At 47.4% G+C, this 17505-nt stretch overlaps 1 protein-coding gene across 4 annotated transcripts in view; it reads left to right on the top strand.

The window, feature by feature from the left end:
* Positions 1 to 141: 141 nt before the first annotated feature.
* The window catches only part of atp1a2a (ATPase Na+/K+ transporting subunit alpha 2a), a 33274-nt gene continuing 15910 nt past the window's right edge, over positions 142 to 17505 (top strand). For 2 of the 4 annotated variants that reach the window (XM_069708866.1, XM_069708865.1), the window contains exons 1-11: positions 142 to 219; positions 2856 to 2930; positions 4617 to 4676; positions 5501 to 5704; positions 8647 to 8760; positions 9108 to 9242; positions 10979 to 11096; positions 12230 to 12498; positions 14120 to 14318; positions 15151 to 15260; positions 16969 to 17103. In XM_069708866.1, coding sequence (XP_069564967.1) covers positions 208 to 219; positions 2856 to 2930; positions 4617 to 4676; positions 5501 to 5704; positions 8647 to 8760; positions 9108 to 9242; positions 10979 to 11096; positions 12230 to 12498; positions 14120 to 14318; positions 15151 to 15260; positions 16969 to 17103 — 1431 coding nt within the window. In that variant the 5' untranslated portion in view covers positions 142 to 207. Of the gene's footprint in view, positions 220 to 253; positions 294 to 2855; positions 2931 to 4616; positions 4677 to 5500; positions 5705 to 8646; positions 8761 to 9107; positions 9243 to 10978; positions 11097 to 12229; positions 12499 to 14119; positions 14319 to 15150; positions 15261 to 16968; positions 17104 to 17505 lie in introns of those variants that run through there. The other 2 variants (XM_069708867.1, XM_069708868.1) reach the window with 2 other exon arrangements.

Raw genomic sequence — 17505 nt, forward strand, 5'->3', positions numbered from 1 at the left:
GGAGTCTCAGGTTACCCTGACAGGAGGAAGAAGAAGAAGAAAAGTGGGGGGGATGTTTGGTGTGGGGGGGCAGGCCCAAAAAAAGCCACCAGTGTCTTTCACACGTGGAGGGAGGAGAAGGGAGGAGGAGGGGTGGGGGGTGGGGAGGAGGTCTGAGCTGTGGCCCCTGAGCGCCGTCCTTCACTTGATAACCTGCTGCTGTCCAGAATGGGCCGAGGGGTGAGTGCTCCGACTAAACCTTCGTCTTTTAGTTCTGTCTGATCTGATCCTCATCGTCACGGCAGCTTCAGCGTGTGTGTGTGTGTGTGTGTGTGTGTGTGTGTGTGTGTGTGTGTGTGTGTGTGTGTGTGTGTGTGTGTGTGTGTGTGTGTGTGTGTGTGTGTGTGTGTGTGTGTGTGTGTGTGTGTGTGTGTGTGTGTGTGTGTGTGTGTGTGTGTGTGTGTGTGTGTGTGTGTGTGTGTGTGTGTGTGTGTGTGTGTGTGTGTGTGTGTGTGTGTGTGTGTGTGTGTGTGTGTGTGTGTGTGTGTGTGTGTGTGTGTGTGTGTGTGTGTGTGTGTGTGTGTGTGTGTGTGTGTGTGTGTGTGTGTGTGTGTGTGTGTGTGTGTGTGTGTGTGTGTGTGTGTGTGTGTGTGTGTGTGTGTGTGTGTGTGTGTGTGTGTGTGTGTGTGTGTGTGTGTGTGTGTGTGTGTGTGTGTGTGTGTGTGTGTGTGTGTGTGTGTGTGTGTGTGTGTGTGTGTGTGTGTGTGTGTGTGTGTGTGTGTGTGTGTGTGTGTGTGTGTGTGTGTGTGTGTGTGTGTGTGTGTGTGTGTGTGTGTGTGTGTGTGTGTGTGTGTGTGTGTGTGTGTGTGTGTGTGTGTGTGTGTGTGTGTGTGTGTGTGTGTGTGTGTGTGTGTGTGTGTGTGTGTGTGTGTGTGTGTGTGTGTGTGTGTGTGTGTGTGTGTGTGTGTGTGTGTGAGTGTGTGTGTGTGAGTGTGTGTGTGTGTGTGTGTGTGTGTGTGTGTGTGTGTGTGTGTGTGTGTGTGTGTGTGTGTGTGTGTGTGTGTGTGTGTGTAGACAGAAACATCTCAGGATATGTTTCCTCCTCCGTCTCTGTTTATTTGGTTAATTATGTCATTTTTGTTTTTATTCTCTCCGTCGGGTTCACTTCCATTTAGCTTTATGGGAGGACAGCCGGGTAATCTTCCTCCACACAGAGGTGGGCGGGGGGGGGGGGGGGGGGCGTTGCTATGCCAGACACATTTGAGGCTCTTTGGTTGCTTCTGATTACTTTTCACTGTGTTGCTCTTCTTCCTCCTTCAATGACACACACGTGCTGCTGAGAGCAGACTGACAGCAGCAGATGATTTCCATGATGCACCATTCTCACAACTGTTCCTGACACACACACACACACACACACACACACACACACACACACACACACACACACACACACACACACACACACACACACACACACACACACACACACACACACACACACACACACACACACACACACACACACACACACACACACACACACACACACACACACACACACACACACACACACACACACACACACACACACACACACACACACACACACACACACACACACACACACACACACACACACACACACACACACACACACACACACACACACACACACACACACACACACACACACACACACACACACACACACACACACACACACACACACACACACACACACACACACACACACACACACACACACACACACACACACACACACACACACACACACACACACACACACACACACACACACACACACACACACACACACACACACACACACACACACACACACACACACACACACACACACACACACACACACACACACACACACACACACACACACACACACACACACACACACACACACACACACACACACACACACACACACACACACACACACACACACACACACACACACACACACACACACACACACACACACACACACACACACACACACACACACACACACACACACACACACACACACACACACACACACACACACACACACACACACACACACACACACACACACACACACACACACACACACACACACACACACACACACACACACACACACACACACACACACACACACACACACACACACACACACACACACACACACACACACACACACACACACACACACACACACACACACACACACACACACACACACACACACACACACACACACACACACACACACACACACACACACACACACACACACACACACACACACACACACACACACACACACACACACACACACACACACACACACACACACACACACACACACACACACACACACACACACACACACACACACACACACACACACACACACACACACACACACACACACACACACACACACACACACACACACACACACACACACACACACACACACACACACACACACACACACACACACACACACACACACACACACACACACACACACACACACACACACACACACACACACACACACACACACACACACACACACACACACACACACACACACACACACACACACACACACACACACACACACACACACACACACACACACACACACACACACACACACACACACACACACACACACACACACACACACATATTCAGAGAGCTTTTCCAGCAGTGAGGATTGAGTGACGCGTCTTCTCTGTAATATTCAGTATGAATGTAAATGTCTGGACACAACGTGCCGACCGGGCCGCGCTATTTTGGGTCTGGAGGTGCCGGCCCAGTAATCTCTCTGTCTTCCACAGTGTGGCGCCGAGAATGGAGGGAAGAGGAAGAAGAAGGAGCGGGACCTGGACGAGCTGAAGAAGGAGGTGTCCATGGTGAGGAACAACAAGTCGGACCTCGGACCATCCCGTCACTCAGCAGCTTATTGAACCGGGCCGTGAGGGAGAACTGTGGCCCGTAAACAAAAAGGCAGTCGGACCTGTTTAGCGCGGCGTCGTGGGGACGAGGTCTCGGCCGCCGGGCCCGTCCCGGCTGCTCCTCTCTGTACTCGGGAGGATGCTGAATAATTTGTGGGCCACCAGCTGCAGAGCTGCACTTCTTTGAGGTGTCAGAACGCAGCCGAGCGTCGTCCCTGAAAACTGAGCTAAGTTCTGCTCTGAGTCTCTGATGAAGCAGATTATGGAGTCGGCCTGCGACTGATTAAAGAGAAGAAGCTCTTTGATTCTGGAGACACAGTTTGGTAATTAAGTGCTGCATTTTGCTTTCATTAGTCCGCCTCGTATTCTTCTTCTCTGTTTTTTTGAATTTGTTTCGCAGAAATCTTTTTAATCAGCTGATCAGTGGTGCAGCAGGAGGATGTAAATACAACCTGACCTCTGAACCTCCGTGAACACTGAAGCTGATGGATTTCTCTCCATCTCACTGCCGGATGAAATAAGCAGACGGACTCGGTCCTGACAGCTGATGGATGATTTCTTTTGCCTCCACCTGCAGAAGGAACGTGTTGACATTCGGCTGCAGGCCATCAAACAGGAAGCTGGAAACTCAACATGCACAACATGCAGCGCTCTGCAGTGTTTCTGCTTTTATTATCTCACATTTTCAGAGTTCACTCATCTGTAGTTCAGCACCAGGACATGCAGCATGAGTGAAGGTCATCTTTGACCTCTGTGATCCGTCACAACAAATTAATCATTAATATGAATCTTCTGGATCTACAATAAACATAATAAAGTAGCATTCAGTAAGATGGAGGGCTGCTGTGCATCAGTGCTGAGCTCTCATCTCCTGGAGCCACAGACTGTTCATACATTTATTAAATATTTATGCAGAAGTGTCTTCAGCTGCAATACCAGCGAGTGCCACTAGAGGTCGGCTCCAAAAAGCCTCCGGCTCCATAGACTCCCATTCAACTTCTCTCATCAAATCCAAAGTGAATAAAATGTGTCCATCAGTTCTCTCGGTGTTGTTAGCTAAAGTCACTCCTTCTTCTTAGTTTTCTGGAGGTCCATCTGAAAATAATCCCTCATTCATTAGAAAAGAAGATTCAAGAAGACCTGTTTTTGGGGGCGTGTCTGTTTGATTGACAGGCCTGTGGTGCAGTCAGGTTACAGCTATCGGTGGGCGGGACGTAGTATCGTCAGGTTTCCGATCAGAATGCATTTTTTACAACATGTATGAAAGAACACCGCTCTGCAGGAAACAAGATTGATCTTCACAATAAAAGTCGTTCTTGTTTTTAATGTAATGTTTTTAGTTTGAGTCTTTTGCGTCCTCCTGTGTGTACGCGTGTTGCTCACCTGCTTACGTAGGTGCAAATGAATGACTAAATAATGTGACCTTAAAATAAGATTTGCAGCAGGTTTATGTTGGTCAGTCCCACCTGGACAGGTGCATTTATTATTTAAACAATGTGCTGTCGACCGTGTTGCTCTATATTAATAAGATGCAGGCTGCAGGTTTCCTTTGGGTCCCACAAGATGAGACAAACTCTTAATAAAAATCATTTTCTTTTTGTTCCACTGAGGCAGGAATAACAAAAGAACATTTTATCTCTGCAGGACGATCACAAAATAGCTCTGGAAGATCTGGGAAAACGTTACGGAGTGGATATCCACCGGGTAATCTCACACACACACACACGCACGCACGCACGCACGCACGCACGCATGCACGCACACACACACACACACACACACACACACACACACACACACACACACACACACACACACACACACACACACACACACACACACACACACACACACTGTAATGTACCGTACAGAGATGTAATCTCCAGGATGCAGCATCCAAACGGAGGCGGAGCTTCTCTTTGGTCAGCTCGGACCCACCGCAGCGTCCCCAGCTCACCTCGACTCTTCTTCATCTTTAATCCTTTCCACACACAAACAAACTCCCACAATCCTGTTCACCAGCAGACACAAACACACCACAACAATCTGGTTTCTGTAACCACATTTACTGCTTTCCTTAAATACGACACTGCAGGTGAAGTGAGGCAGATTTATGATCAGTATAGTTGAGAGGAAGCAGCTGGGGAGCAGAAGGAAGCGGAGCGGCAGTCAGAATGTCAAACGCTCAGAGAAACCTGACAGAGAGACGATCTGAAGCTCCTCCCCTCTAATGGAGCTCTAATACTTAAAGCATTTATACAGCTTTTTCTGTGAATTACACCCTGACTCTACTTCAGGAAAAACATTCAATAAAGTTCTATGCAATAATTTTACAGCCAGGCACCTGAGATGATAAGAGACACCCAGATTATTCTACCGGTGCTGTTAAACGGGCCGGACCGGGACACTTGATGTTCTGCAGCTCAAGCAGTAAAATTCCTTTTTGAGCTGTGGTGAAAAATGTGTTGTAATGAGATTCACCGTGCAGCTGGAAAAAGACACTCACTCCTAAACCTCGCCGCCTCCAGGGCCTGACCAACGCCAGGGCGGCGGAGATCCTGGCCAGGGACGGCCCCAACGCCCTGACTCCGCCCCCCACCACGCCGGAGTGGGTCAAGTTCTGCCGCCAGCTGTTCGGAGGCTTCTCCGTCTTGCTCTGGATCGGCGCTACCCTCTGCTTCCTGGCCTACAGCATCCAGGTGGCCACGGAGGACGAGCCGGCCAACGACAACGTGAGAACCTCCTGTAGAACATGTGCACACGTGTGGAGGCATGCGCCAACATACAACATATTAATCACATAGAGACAGTACAGGTTAGAACGGATGCATACTGCATTCAGACAGACACAAACTCATTCATATTTACAAACCTCATCTTACTCACACATCCTGCATGTATGTTCAACTTATTACAAACCTAATGTGAACTGATTAAAAAAAAAGTACTAATTTATATCTATTTTGGACTCAAAATGAAATCATCTATTATTAAGACATACATTACATTTATATAAAAATCACAAATCAATGTTAGGACTTCAGACTGTTTCTAAAAGAGTTCGTAGCTTCAGTGTCTGTAAAATGGTTCTGATCCAGAAGTGTCTTCAGCTGCAATACCAGCGAGTGCCACTAGAGGTCGGCTCCAAAAAGCCTCCGGCTCCATAGACTCCCATTCAACTTCTCTCATCAAATCCAAAGTGAATAAAATGTGTCCATCAGTTCTCTCGGTGTTGTTAGCTAAAGTCACTCCTTCTTCTTAGTTTTCTGGAGGTCCATCTGAAAATAATCCCTCATTCATTAGAAAAGAAGATTCAAGAAGACCTGTTTTTGGGGGCGTGTCTGTGACTCGAGCACGTGTGCCATTAACTCCTTCATATTAACACATAAAGTGAAATTTAAACACATCCTCGTAACAAGATTAAACTAAAGAATTATAGCATTATATATGAACCAAGTCTTTATATTCAACATCAGCTCTTTTCTACACATTATTTATACACTTATAATTTATTATAATTCATTTGAGACTCCAAATTAAAATTCCAAAATATAAGTGAACTATTTCTAAATATAAAAATATTTTTTTTTATCACAGTTGGATCTTAAACACATTAAACTAGCGGATCTTCTTCACCTCTATATTGTTTATGTGACCTTTTATACGACCTTTACTGACAGGAGGAACTCTGCAGATCTTAATCTCCTTCTGAGAGTCTCGGCCAAAATAGTCCACTGATCCCATGGAGAGCCGAGAGAGGCCTTCACTGCAGGGAGACACAACAAAGGAGCAGCAAACTGCATTTAGACCAGAGTTTAAACTGACCAGGATTCATCGATCAGAGTTTAAACTGACCAGGATTCATCGATCAGAGTTTAAACTGACCAGGATTCATCGATCCAGAGTTTAAACTGACCAGGATTCATCGATCGGAGTTTAAACTGACCAGGATTCATCGATCGGAGTTTAAACTGACCAGGATTCATCGATCGGAGTTTAAACTGACCAGGATTCATCGATCGGAGTTTAAACTGACCAGGATTCATCGATCGGAGTTTAAACTGACCAGGATTCATCGATCAGAGTTTAAATTGACCAGGATTCATCGATCTGAGTTTAAACTGACCAGGATTCATCGATCAGAGTTTAAACTGACCAGGATTCATCGATCAGAGTTTAAACTGACCAGGATTCATCGGTCCAGACTTTAAACTGACCAGGATTCATCGATCAGAGTTTAAACTGACCAGGATTCATCGATCCAGAGTTTAAACTGACCAGGATTCAACGATCAGAGTTTAAACTGACCAGGATTCATCGATCCAGAGTTTAAACTGACCAGGATTCATCGATCCAGAGTTTAAACTGACCAGGATTCATCGATCTGAGTTTAAACTGACCAGGATTCATCGATCGGAGTTTAAATTGACCAGGATTCATCGATCAGAGTTTAAACTGACCAGGATTCATCGATCAGAGTTTAAACTGACCAGGATTCATCGATCAGAGTTTAAACTGACCAGGATTCATCGATCAGAGTTTAAACTGACCAGGATTCATCGATCAGAGTTTAAACTGACCAGGATTCATCGATCAGAGTTTAAACTGACCAGGATTCATCGATCAGAGTTTAAACTGACCAGGATTCATCGATCAGAGTTTAAACTGACCAGGATTCATCGATCAGAGTTTAAACTGACCAGGATTCATCGATCCAGAGTTTAAACTGACCAGGATTCATCGATCAGAGTTTAAACTGACGTGGCGCCGGCCCGGCATTAACACGGCCGCCGCGCCGCACGTTATTCCGACTCATTACGCAATCACCGTTCAGCTCCCGTCAAACCCCGTCAGCAGCAAAGCCTTCCATAACGTACAGTAACATACAGGAGATGGACACGCACATGCACACACGTGATGACTCTAATCTCTGATTTAATCTCTCCGCTGAGCCGCTGCAGCTCCGCTCTACGTACACGCTCCTATTTAACATGAATATAACACAAGCACAACTTCACTTCTGTCATTTAACGGGTTTATTGAGCTGAAAGATGTCACGTGGTCTCTGCTGACATCCCACCGCTTACTGCACGGTTTTAAATTCATGTCAGCACACTGATTTCTGAAGTGTTGGTAGATTTAAAGGTGTCACCTGCCCGGACAGATGCTCCTCTTCTGTCCTCTGGAGCGAGACGAGTTCAGCTTCAATCTGCAGGAAACAAAGACTGAGTGATTTTTCTGATGTGTTTGCTGGTTCACGGGAGACTCAGCAGCTACAGTAAAAACAAAAAGTCATTCCAGTGTAAAATAGTAAAACATTATACTGCTGCTGTCAAATGAAAGCGACACCTTGGAAACAGCAAACTTTGGAGGATTTAAGAAAAAGTCCAACATGTACTGAACAGCAGCTGGCAGCTGTTTCATCCTCACGGTGAGCCTGTCGGGTTGCATCAGCGCCAGCTGAACCCATCACACAATAAAAATACAGCTAACAAACAGATAGCAAACAGATAGCAAACAGATAACAAACAGCTAACAAACAGATAGCAAACAGCTAACAAACAGCTAACAAACAGATAGCAAACAGATAACAAACAGATAACAAACAGCTAACAAACAGATAACAAACAGCTAGTTAACAACCTGCTCCCCTCTCCCCTCCCCCCCTCTGCAGCTGTACCTGGGGGTGGTGCTGGCGGCGGTGGTGATCATCACCGGCTGCTTCTCCTACTTCCAGGAAGCCAAGAGCTCTCGAATCATGGACTCCTTCAAGAAGATGGTGCCACAGGTGAGTTGATGTGTTCGCTGCAGTTGAGGATCCGTCGAGTTTCAGTCTGTCTGAGTGGAAACTAAGAAGTTTGCACAAAGAATAAGAAGAACAAATGTTTGAGCCAACTTCAGTCTGTGTTTGCATAAAAACTCCTCCTGTGTTACCGCCAGCACTTCCATTCCCTAATTCTTTAATCTATTTAGGCTCCCTTAGGCTCCTCTCCTCTCCTCTCCTCTCCTCTCCTCTCCTCTCCTCTCCTCTCCTCTCCTCTCCTCTCCTCTCCTCTCCTCTCCTCTCCTCTCCTCTCCTCTCCTCTCTTTCTCCTCCTCCTCCTCCTCATGTCTCTTCCTTTTTCTCTGTGCCAGCAAGCACTGGTGATCCGTGAGGGGGAGAAGATGCAGATCAATGCAGAACTTTTGGTTCAGGGAGATCTGGTGGAGATCAAAGGGGGAGACCGCACCCCCGCTGACCTCCGAGTGGTCTCCTCCAGCGGATGCAAGGTAGGGTGTGTGTGTGTGTGTGGGGGGGGGAGGGGGTCAGATACCAGCTGACTGGTATCTTACTTTTTAATTATCAGTAAGTTATCATCATCCAGAAATGAAGCTGATCGTTGGAGCAAACTTCATGATTCATTTTATTTCACCATCAACCTGAAACTGGAGAAACATCAGATTTTAGGGAACAAAATCTTCAACATGCGTGTTGTTGTGTTGGAGCCTGTTGCCATGGCGACACAATTCAGGTGATTCCCAGTGAATGTTCCCCTCAGAAGGTCCCAGCGGAACTCGATGTTGACAGTCTGACTCTGGGGGACGAGTTCACGGTGACACAAAGAAAAACCCAGCTGGTGTCTCCTGACCTGGCGTCTCTTCTTCGGTCTCGGACGGTGAAGCTCCGCCCCCTCTTGAACGTCACTCAGAACACCTCTCCGGCTCGTCGCTTCATCGCCGGAGACTTTCTGAACATTTCGAGCGTCTCTGTTGACCGTTTACAGAGTTTGATATAAAGTCTGATGTTTCTCTGCTCCAGTTTCAGGACCGTGATGACATCACAGATGTTCAGGTACCAGCGGTCACGTTAACGTGAGATGATGTTTAACGTATTTTAGTTTGTGCATCGTGACTCAGGTTCATCACGTATTCCAGGTCAAACACACCTTTCAAAGGAAAGTTGTCTCGAAGTGATTTACAGCTTAAAGAGAACTGGTCGTGCAGATTTCTCCTCTTTTCTTGACACCCGTTTTGTTCCCGCCTTTTGAAATTTCAGGCGTTTGTTCTGATTTCAATTTTTGTATTTTCTTTTAGAACTGATGTTGCTGAAGAGTGAAAGTTTCTCAGGTTTCCTTTCTGAGTCCGTCCTGCTGCAGATGTTAAACTACAGAGAAACATGTGAACACTGACATCTCTTTCATTCCCACTCGGTCTGCTTCCCCTGATGTGACGCCGCCGTCTCCTCCTGTCTCCTCCTGCCTCCTGCTGCCTCCTGCTGCCTCCTGCTGCCTCCTGCTGCCTCCTGCTGTCTCCTCCTGCTGTCTCCTCCTGCCTCCTCCTGCCTCCTGCTGTCTCCTGCTGTCTCCTGCTGCCTCCTCCTGCCTCCTGCTGCCTCCTGCTGTTTCCTCCTGCCTCCTCCTGCTGCCTCCTGCTGCCTCCTGCTGCCTCCTCCTGCCTCCTGCTGTCTCCTGCTGTCTCCTCCTGCCTCCTCCTGCCTCCTGCTGTCTCCTCCTGCCTCCTGCTGCCTCCTGCTGTCTCCTGCTGTCTCCTGCTGCCTCCTCCTGCCTCCTGCTGCCTCCTGCTGTTTCCTCCTGCCTCCTCCTGCCTCCTGCTGCCTCCTGCTGCCTCCTGCTGCCTCCTCCTGCCTCCTGCTGTCTCCTGCTGTCTCCTCCTGCCTCCTCCTGCCTCCTGATGCCTCCTCCTGCCTCCTGCTGCCTCCTGCTGTCTCCTGCTGTCTCCTCCTGCCTCCTCCTGCCTCCTGATGCCTCCTCCTGCCTCCTGCTGCCTCCTGCTGCCTCCTGCTGCCTCCTGCTGCCTCCTCCTGCCTCCTCCTGCCTCCTGCTGTCTCCTGCTGTCTCCTCCTGCCTCCTCCTGCCTCCTGATGCCTCCTCCTGCCTCCTGCTGCCTCATGCTGCCTCCTCCTGCCTCCTCCTGCCTCCTGCTGTCTCCTCCTGCCTCCTCCTGCCTCCTGATGCCTCCTGCTGCCTCCTGCTGCCTCCTGCTGCCTCCTCCTGCCTCCCGTGAAGGTGGACAACTCCTCTCTGACGGGGGAGTCGGAGCCTCAGACTCGCTCCCCGGAGTTCACGCACGACAATCCTCTGGAGACCCGCAACATCTGCTTCTACTCCACCAACTGTGTCGAGGGTCAGTAGAACCACATCTGGCCCAGATTGTCTGTCGTCGCCTCTGAGCTTCTTTCTTTGAGTCATCAGGAGATCACGGACCTCCTGATGACTTAGTGACGGATGCAGGAGGATTATTAATGAGTGTTCTCATTTCTGTGTGCTGATGAACGAGGTCCATTTCTGCAGGTTCTGATCACAGTTCAGACGTTGAAAGCCGAGGTTCATATTTTAGTGTTGGAGACCCGTTCACTGAGGAGTTCTCCCGGTTCTAGAATAGATGTTCTGCTTCGGTTCTGTTCAACAGGATCAGCGACCTCAGGCTCTTCTTTTATTAGACAGGGAGGAAAAAAGTCAATTTTTTTTTGGGCTGAAGTTTTTCCAAATTTGTGTCTCCGGCGCGGTGATGGGTGCAACGAGGTTGAATTGAATTTCAAAATAAAATCTCCTGAGTGTCTCCTATTCATGGAGCTCAAGGTTGCGCAGCTGACTGAATTTAATGTTGGTTTTTCAGAGGGAAATTTCAAAAGCAGGCCTGCGGGGGTTAAAAGCGGAATATTAAATCCTTCCAGACGTCTTTCACCAAACAGACTGGAGAGTATGTAGAGTTATCTTTAGTCTGCTGTCTGCCTCCCACGGTAAACCAGAGGAGGTCAGCTGGATGCAGCCGACGCCACTCGCTCCACAAACACAGCGGTTCTCTATTGGAACTTATTGCAGCTCATACAGTCAAATAAAGTGCTGGTAGTGAAGTCTGTGGAGTTTGTTATCTGTATCTAAAGAGAATCAGATTGTGTCCTCAGCATCTGCTCCGCCGGCCCGGCCATCGATCACCGGCCAGCACCTGTGATTCACCTCCATCCATCAGGCCTCCTTCCTGTTTACAGAACACAGCATCTCCCGCTCTGTGAACACTCATCTGTCTCTGTACGTGTCAGGTCAGCCACCTGAGAGCTGTCACTCACACCTGATCTGTGATGTCACGACTTCACATTTAAAGAGCCGAAGTAAAAACGGAACAATTAAAAATAAAAGCTGCCGCCTGCTGAGACAAACTCCTGAACCGATGAGTCATCCAAAGGTTCTTCTTGACATCACATGTTCTGGAAGCTTTTTGTTGAGACTTTATATACTGACAAGGCTCCGCCCCCCCAGGTACCGCCCACGGCATCGTGATAGCCACCGGGGACCGAACCGTGATGGGCCGCATCGCCACGCTGGCCTCGGAGCTGGAGGTCCGCCAGACGCCCATCAACATCGAGATCGAACACTTCATCCACCTCATCACCGCCGTGGCCGTCTTCCTGGGAGTCAGCTTCTTCATCCTGTCAATCATCCTGGGATACACCTGGCTGGAGGGCGTCATCTTCCTCATCGGCATCATTGTGGCCAACGTGCCCGAGGGGCTGCTGGCCACTGTCACCGTGAGTGTCTGGTTCCTGAGAGAGAAACCTACCTGCAGGTAACAGCACACCTGAGGTTCCTGATGACGCTCCGACCGCTCGCCGTCAAACAGGAACTCACAAAGAGACGAAACTGCTTTTAAATAGTCATTTTAAATATTGTAGCTTCTTTGTTTTAAATAGATTTTTTGAAGAAAATAGGAAATAGATTTTCAAAATAAAGGACAAACAGCTGTAGTGATGAGTCGTGTGAGATGTAGATGATTGGCAGGTGGACGGTCTTGTTAATGCGTTATGATGTACTTTATTGTCCCAGTGGGGACATTTTTCCTGCATTTGATTAAACTCACACACAACACTGCATTATTTATTTAAAAAAACATACATCTGTGTGCAATGAATAGCAAGATTGAAGAAAAAAATACATTTTCATTACAATTTAAGTGACTGAACTTCACATATAAAATAGACAACACACTCCACTCCACTATAATTCATATGTTTATTCATGCTTGAACACGATTTAAAGCTGACTTCATTACATTTGGGGCTCAGACACAGACTGAAAGACCAGTAACATCCTAACACACGTTAGATAGGATATTTATCTCCTTTCAGCTTTGTTTTGGTCTCCACCAGCTTCTGAGGAAAACATCTTTGATAGGTGGATATATGACTAAAACCAGAAATAATGAAGTAAAAGAGGCTCAAAGCTGCAGAACTGAGGGTCAGTGTTGATGTAAAGCTATTGATCAGCTCAGCGTGGCAGTTCTGGTTCTGGTTCTGGTTCTGGTCATGTTCCCGCTGGCTCGGTTCACTGGCACATGGAACTGGACCTGAGCCATCGTCAGCATTGTTATTTCCACCTGCCCCCCCCCCCCCCCCGCCCCCCACAGTGATTTATGGCTGAACTCCGGAGTCGGTTCAGAACTTTTTCTGCAACAATAATCAGAGTGAGAGCCGCGAGGACGTCAGCCGGCGTTTCAAATGTCATCAGTCGACATCTCACCGCTCACACAACAAATGAACTTCCAGTTGGTGCTTTCTTTGAACACCAGGAAGTGTGTATGTGTGTGAAGTGTGTGTAATGTGTGTGTAATGTGTGTGTGTGTGTGTGTGTGTGTGTGTGTGTGTGTGTGTGTGTGTGTGTGTGTGTGTGTGTGTGTGTGTGTGTGTGTGTGTGTGTGTGTGTGTGTGTGTGTGTGTGTGTGTGTGTGTGTGTGTGTGTGTGTGTGTGTGTGTGTGTGTGTGTGTGTGTGTGTGTGTGTGTGTGTGAAGTGTGTGTGAAGTGTGTGTAATGTGTGCAGCTTGAATTAATGTGTTGATGTTCCTTCTGCAACATATGGAATTTGTCTGTTCATTGTATCTTTATGTCCCCGTTCACCTGCTGTTAATGAACACACACACACACACACACACACACACACACACACACACACACACACACACACACACACACACACACACACACACACACACACACACACACACACACACACACACACACACACACACACACACACACACACACACACAGAGGGACCTGCACCACGCATGGTTTCACATGCACAAACACTTGAACGCACTGCTGGGTACTCATGCTCTCCCTATCGTCGACTAACACCCCCCCCCCCCCCTCCAGGTGTGTCTGACTCTCACTGCCAAGCGGATGGCCAAGAAGAACTGCCTGGTGAAGAACCTGGAGGCCGTGGAGACTCTGGGCTCCACCTCCACCATCTGCTCCGACAAGACGGGCACGCTGACCCAGAACCGCATGACGGTGGCCCACATGTGGTTCGACAACCAGGTCCACGAGGCGGACACCACCGAGGACCAGACGGGTAGGCAGGGATGGAAATAAGGGAGGAGGAGAGGGGTGGAGGGAGGATGGAGATTGTGGGAATGCGTATGGGAAGTGGGACCACCTGCTGACATTCATCTGTCCAACGTCCCCCCCTCCCTCCCCGGATTAACTGAGCTGGGCTGCAGTGGGCAGGAAGAGCTCTCAGCTACAAACACGTCTTCTCTCGGAGTTCCTCAGTGAGGCTGCAGCTGTGGAACCAATCGGGTTCCTGTCTGCAAACCTCAAACCACATTTCAAAGAAGCTTTTCGAAATACAACAAAAGAAAACAGGTGCTGTGTGCATACTGATGAGTCCAGAGACAGACAGACAAGGTGTTTTATCTTTTTTTATTTCAATTTTGATTTGGAGCAGAACTGAAATATCATCTTGTAAATAACGTAAAAAAAAAAAAGTTCAAATAAAATCTAATAATACAAAAAAATTTGTGAAAATATGAACAGAGGAGTAGCTAAAAGAACCTTTATGGATTACATATAAAATCTGTATTAAATGAGGAGCCATCATCAATCCAAGATTTCCAGCAACTTTCAAACTTTTCTTGTTCAAGTCTTAAAACAAGAGTTCGGAGGAAAGTCCGATTTCCAAACAGCTTTTATTTTCAGACACATTTCAGTTAAACATGAATTCCACTCAGCAGAATGAAAAATCACTTTTGTCAAGAAGAAAGTGATTTTGAAACTCAGCTGACCCCGATTCTGTTATTTAGCTACAAGATCCAGAGATGCTCTCCGAACCGGGACTGAAGTCAGGAGCACAAATACTTCATGAGCCTCCGAGAAAAACCGTCCGACTCTCTGTCTCCTCGCAGGTTCTGGGTTTGACAAGAGCTCTGGAACCTGGACGGCTCTGTCTCGCGTGGCGGGACTCTGCAACAGAGCGGACTTTAAAGCTGCACAGGAACACTTCCCCATCCTCATGGTACACACACACACACACACACACACACACACACACACACACACACACACACACACACACACACACACACACACACACGCACGCACGCACACACACACGCACGCACACACACACACACACACACACACACACACACTCTGGTGAGTCAATAACCTCCCAGTGTTCCTGCAGCATCCTCTCGGTCTCTACACCTCCTCCACACCTCCTCTACACCTCCTCTACACCTCCTCCACACCTCCTCCACACCTCCTCTACACCTCCTCTACAGCTGGACCTCCTCGTTGCATTAAGTAGTGGCCATGAGTCCTGACAGCTCGGCTGCCGTTACAAGAACAAGTCCCCATCTGCACTCGGAAAAACAGAGAAATGGAATTTCCTTGATTTTTTTTTATTAATTCATGAAAAGGCACAAACAAGGACAAATCTGTCCGAGCGTGTCCTTGTTTGGCTGTTCATGAATGAGTAAACAGAAACAGGAGAAGTTCCTGGTCTCGCTCGGCTCCTGCTGCCGCACCGGCTTCACTTCAGTATCCATTTTAATAAATTGGCTCCGAGAGCAGGTTGGACTGCGGTTATCACCGAGGAATTCTCATGAAGGTGGGTTGACGGGTTATTAAAAGAGAATTTTCGTACCACTCGAGCAGCTTTGTCACAAACTGAAGCCGATAAAGCTGCAAACAGAAGAGAACAAATACACAAGAACGTGAATCCGAGCGGAGGATAAAAGCTGCCGTGAAGCGTCTTCATGTCTCTCTGTTTTCTGAAGGGAACATTTAGATTCACAGAAAACACAACTGTAATCTGCAGGACAGGTTTTTATCTGTTATCTGTAATTCCCCCGTCAGTCCACTAGAGGGCCTCGTGTCAAGTGTTGCGTTCTGCCTCGTCCAGGCGGGAAAAACAGGATCCTTTATGTTAGAGCACCAAAAAAAGGTTTCTGTTCAAATAAACAGTTTAACGTACGTCAGTAACTCAACGTGCTGTTTCAGTTAAATACGCGACGTTATCTACGTAACTTATTTACCATATTTAAATCAAATCCACGTGGACTTTTGCTTTCTCAGACTTTATCTCTGTACTTTGTCACATGGCCTCCTCCTCCACCTTTGACCCCGGTCACATGCGTGTACTTTTCATGTCAGAGTGAAGACGTGACACTGTCACAGTGTCCTCTAGTGGACGGGCAGGTGTATTACAGCTTCAACGTAACAGAGCGGTTGAAACAGATTAAATTGAACCTCCCTGACAAACGTAGCAGTGAACGTGACCCACGTTTTTGAAATGTTCGAGCCACTCAAATTCATTTAATACACACTTCCTCCATGTGGTGTTAAAACAGGAAATAAACCAAAACACAGACTGACCTGATCATTTCAAACAGGTTTAAACCGTCGATGCATCAAAATATGAAATAATAGCAGACTGATCTCATCACACCCTGTTTATAAATGCTCCAATCGCAGCCTTGGTCCTCATTGCCATGACGATTACAGCACATACGCTGCATCATGGGAAACATACGTCCTTCAAAATAAAAGTACTGCCAAAGACATTCTGCAGACTTCACAATAAGTTTGACTGTTTTTTTTTTTTCCTTCGCATCTGCAACCCACTTTAGGTCCGTGACCCACCAGTTGAGAACCACTGGTTTTAATGCTTTCCCCCACCAACATTCAAATCTTTACTGTGTCCTCCGGTGTGTCCTCAGAGGGAGACGGCGGGAGACGCGTCCGAGTCCGCGCTGCTGAAGTGCATCGAGCTGTGCTGCGGCAGCGTTCGAGACCTGAGAACCAGGAACCCCAAAGTGGGAGAGATCCCCTTCAACTCCACCAACAAGTACCAGGTAGTGGGCGGGGCTTATGTCACGAAACAAACTCTTCATCAAGTTTGTACTCGGATTTTATTGTACGACGTTTTTTCAGCTCTAAAAGTTTTGTTAAGATTTAATTTGACCTCGTTTTAAAAATTATATTTATTTTATTTACATTGATTTATTATTTTTTATGTTTTTATTTTTAATATATGCATTTTACATGAATGAATTTATTTTTAATATAGTTATTTTTATTAATTTTACTTCACGCCGCTGTCACCTTCTTTTAAACATTAACTCAACAAAATGACTTCCTGTTAAACGAGATGTGGGCGTGGTCAGGTGGGAGGAGCTGCTGTTCGACGCTCCGGTTGGTTCAAACTATTTCAACAAGAAAATCTTTTGGTACTTTACCAACATCCTCAACGATGT

This window comes from Brachyistius frenatus, unplaced genomic scaffold (assembly GCF_029030835.1).
Source record: "Brachyistius frenatus isolate BFR_SWC_R1_liver_20210118 unplaced genomic scaffold, ASM2903083v1 Contig_79, whole genome shotgun sequence".
Taxonomy (NCBI): Eukaryota; Metazoa; Chordata; class Actinopteri; family Embiotocidae; genus Brachyistius; species Brachyistius frenatus.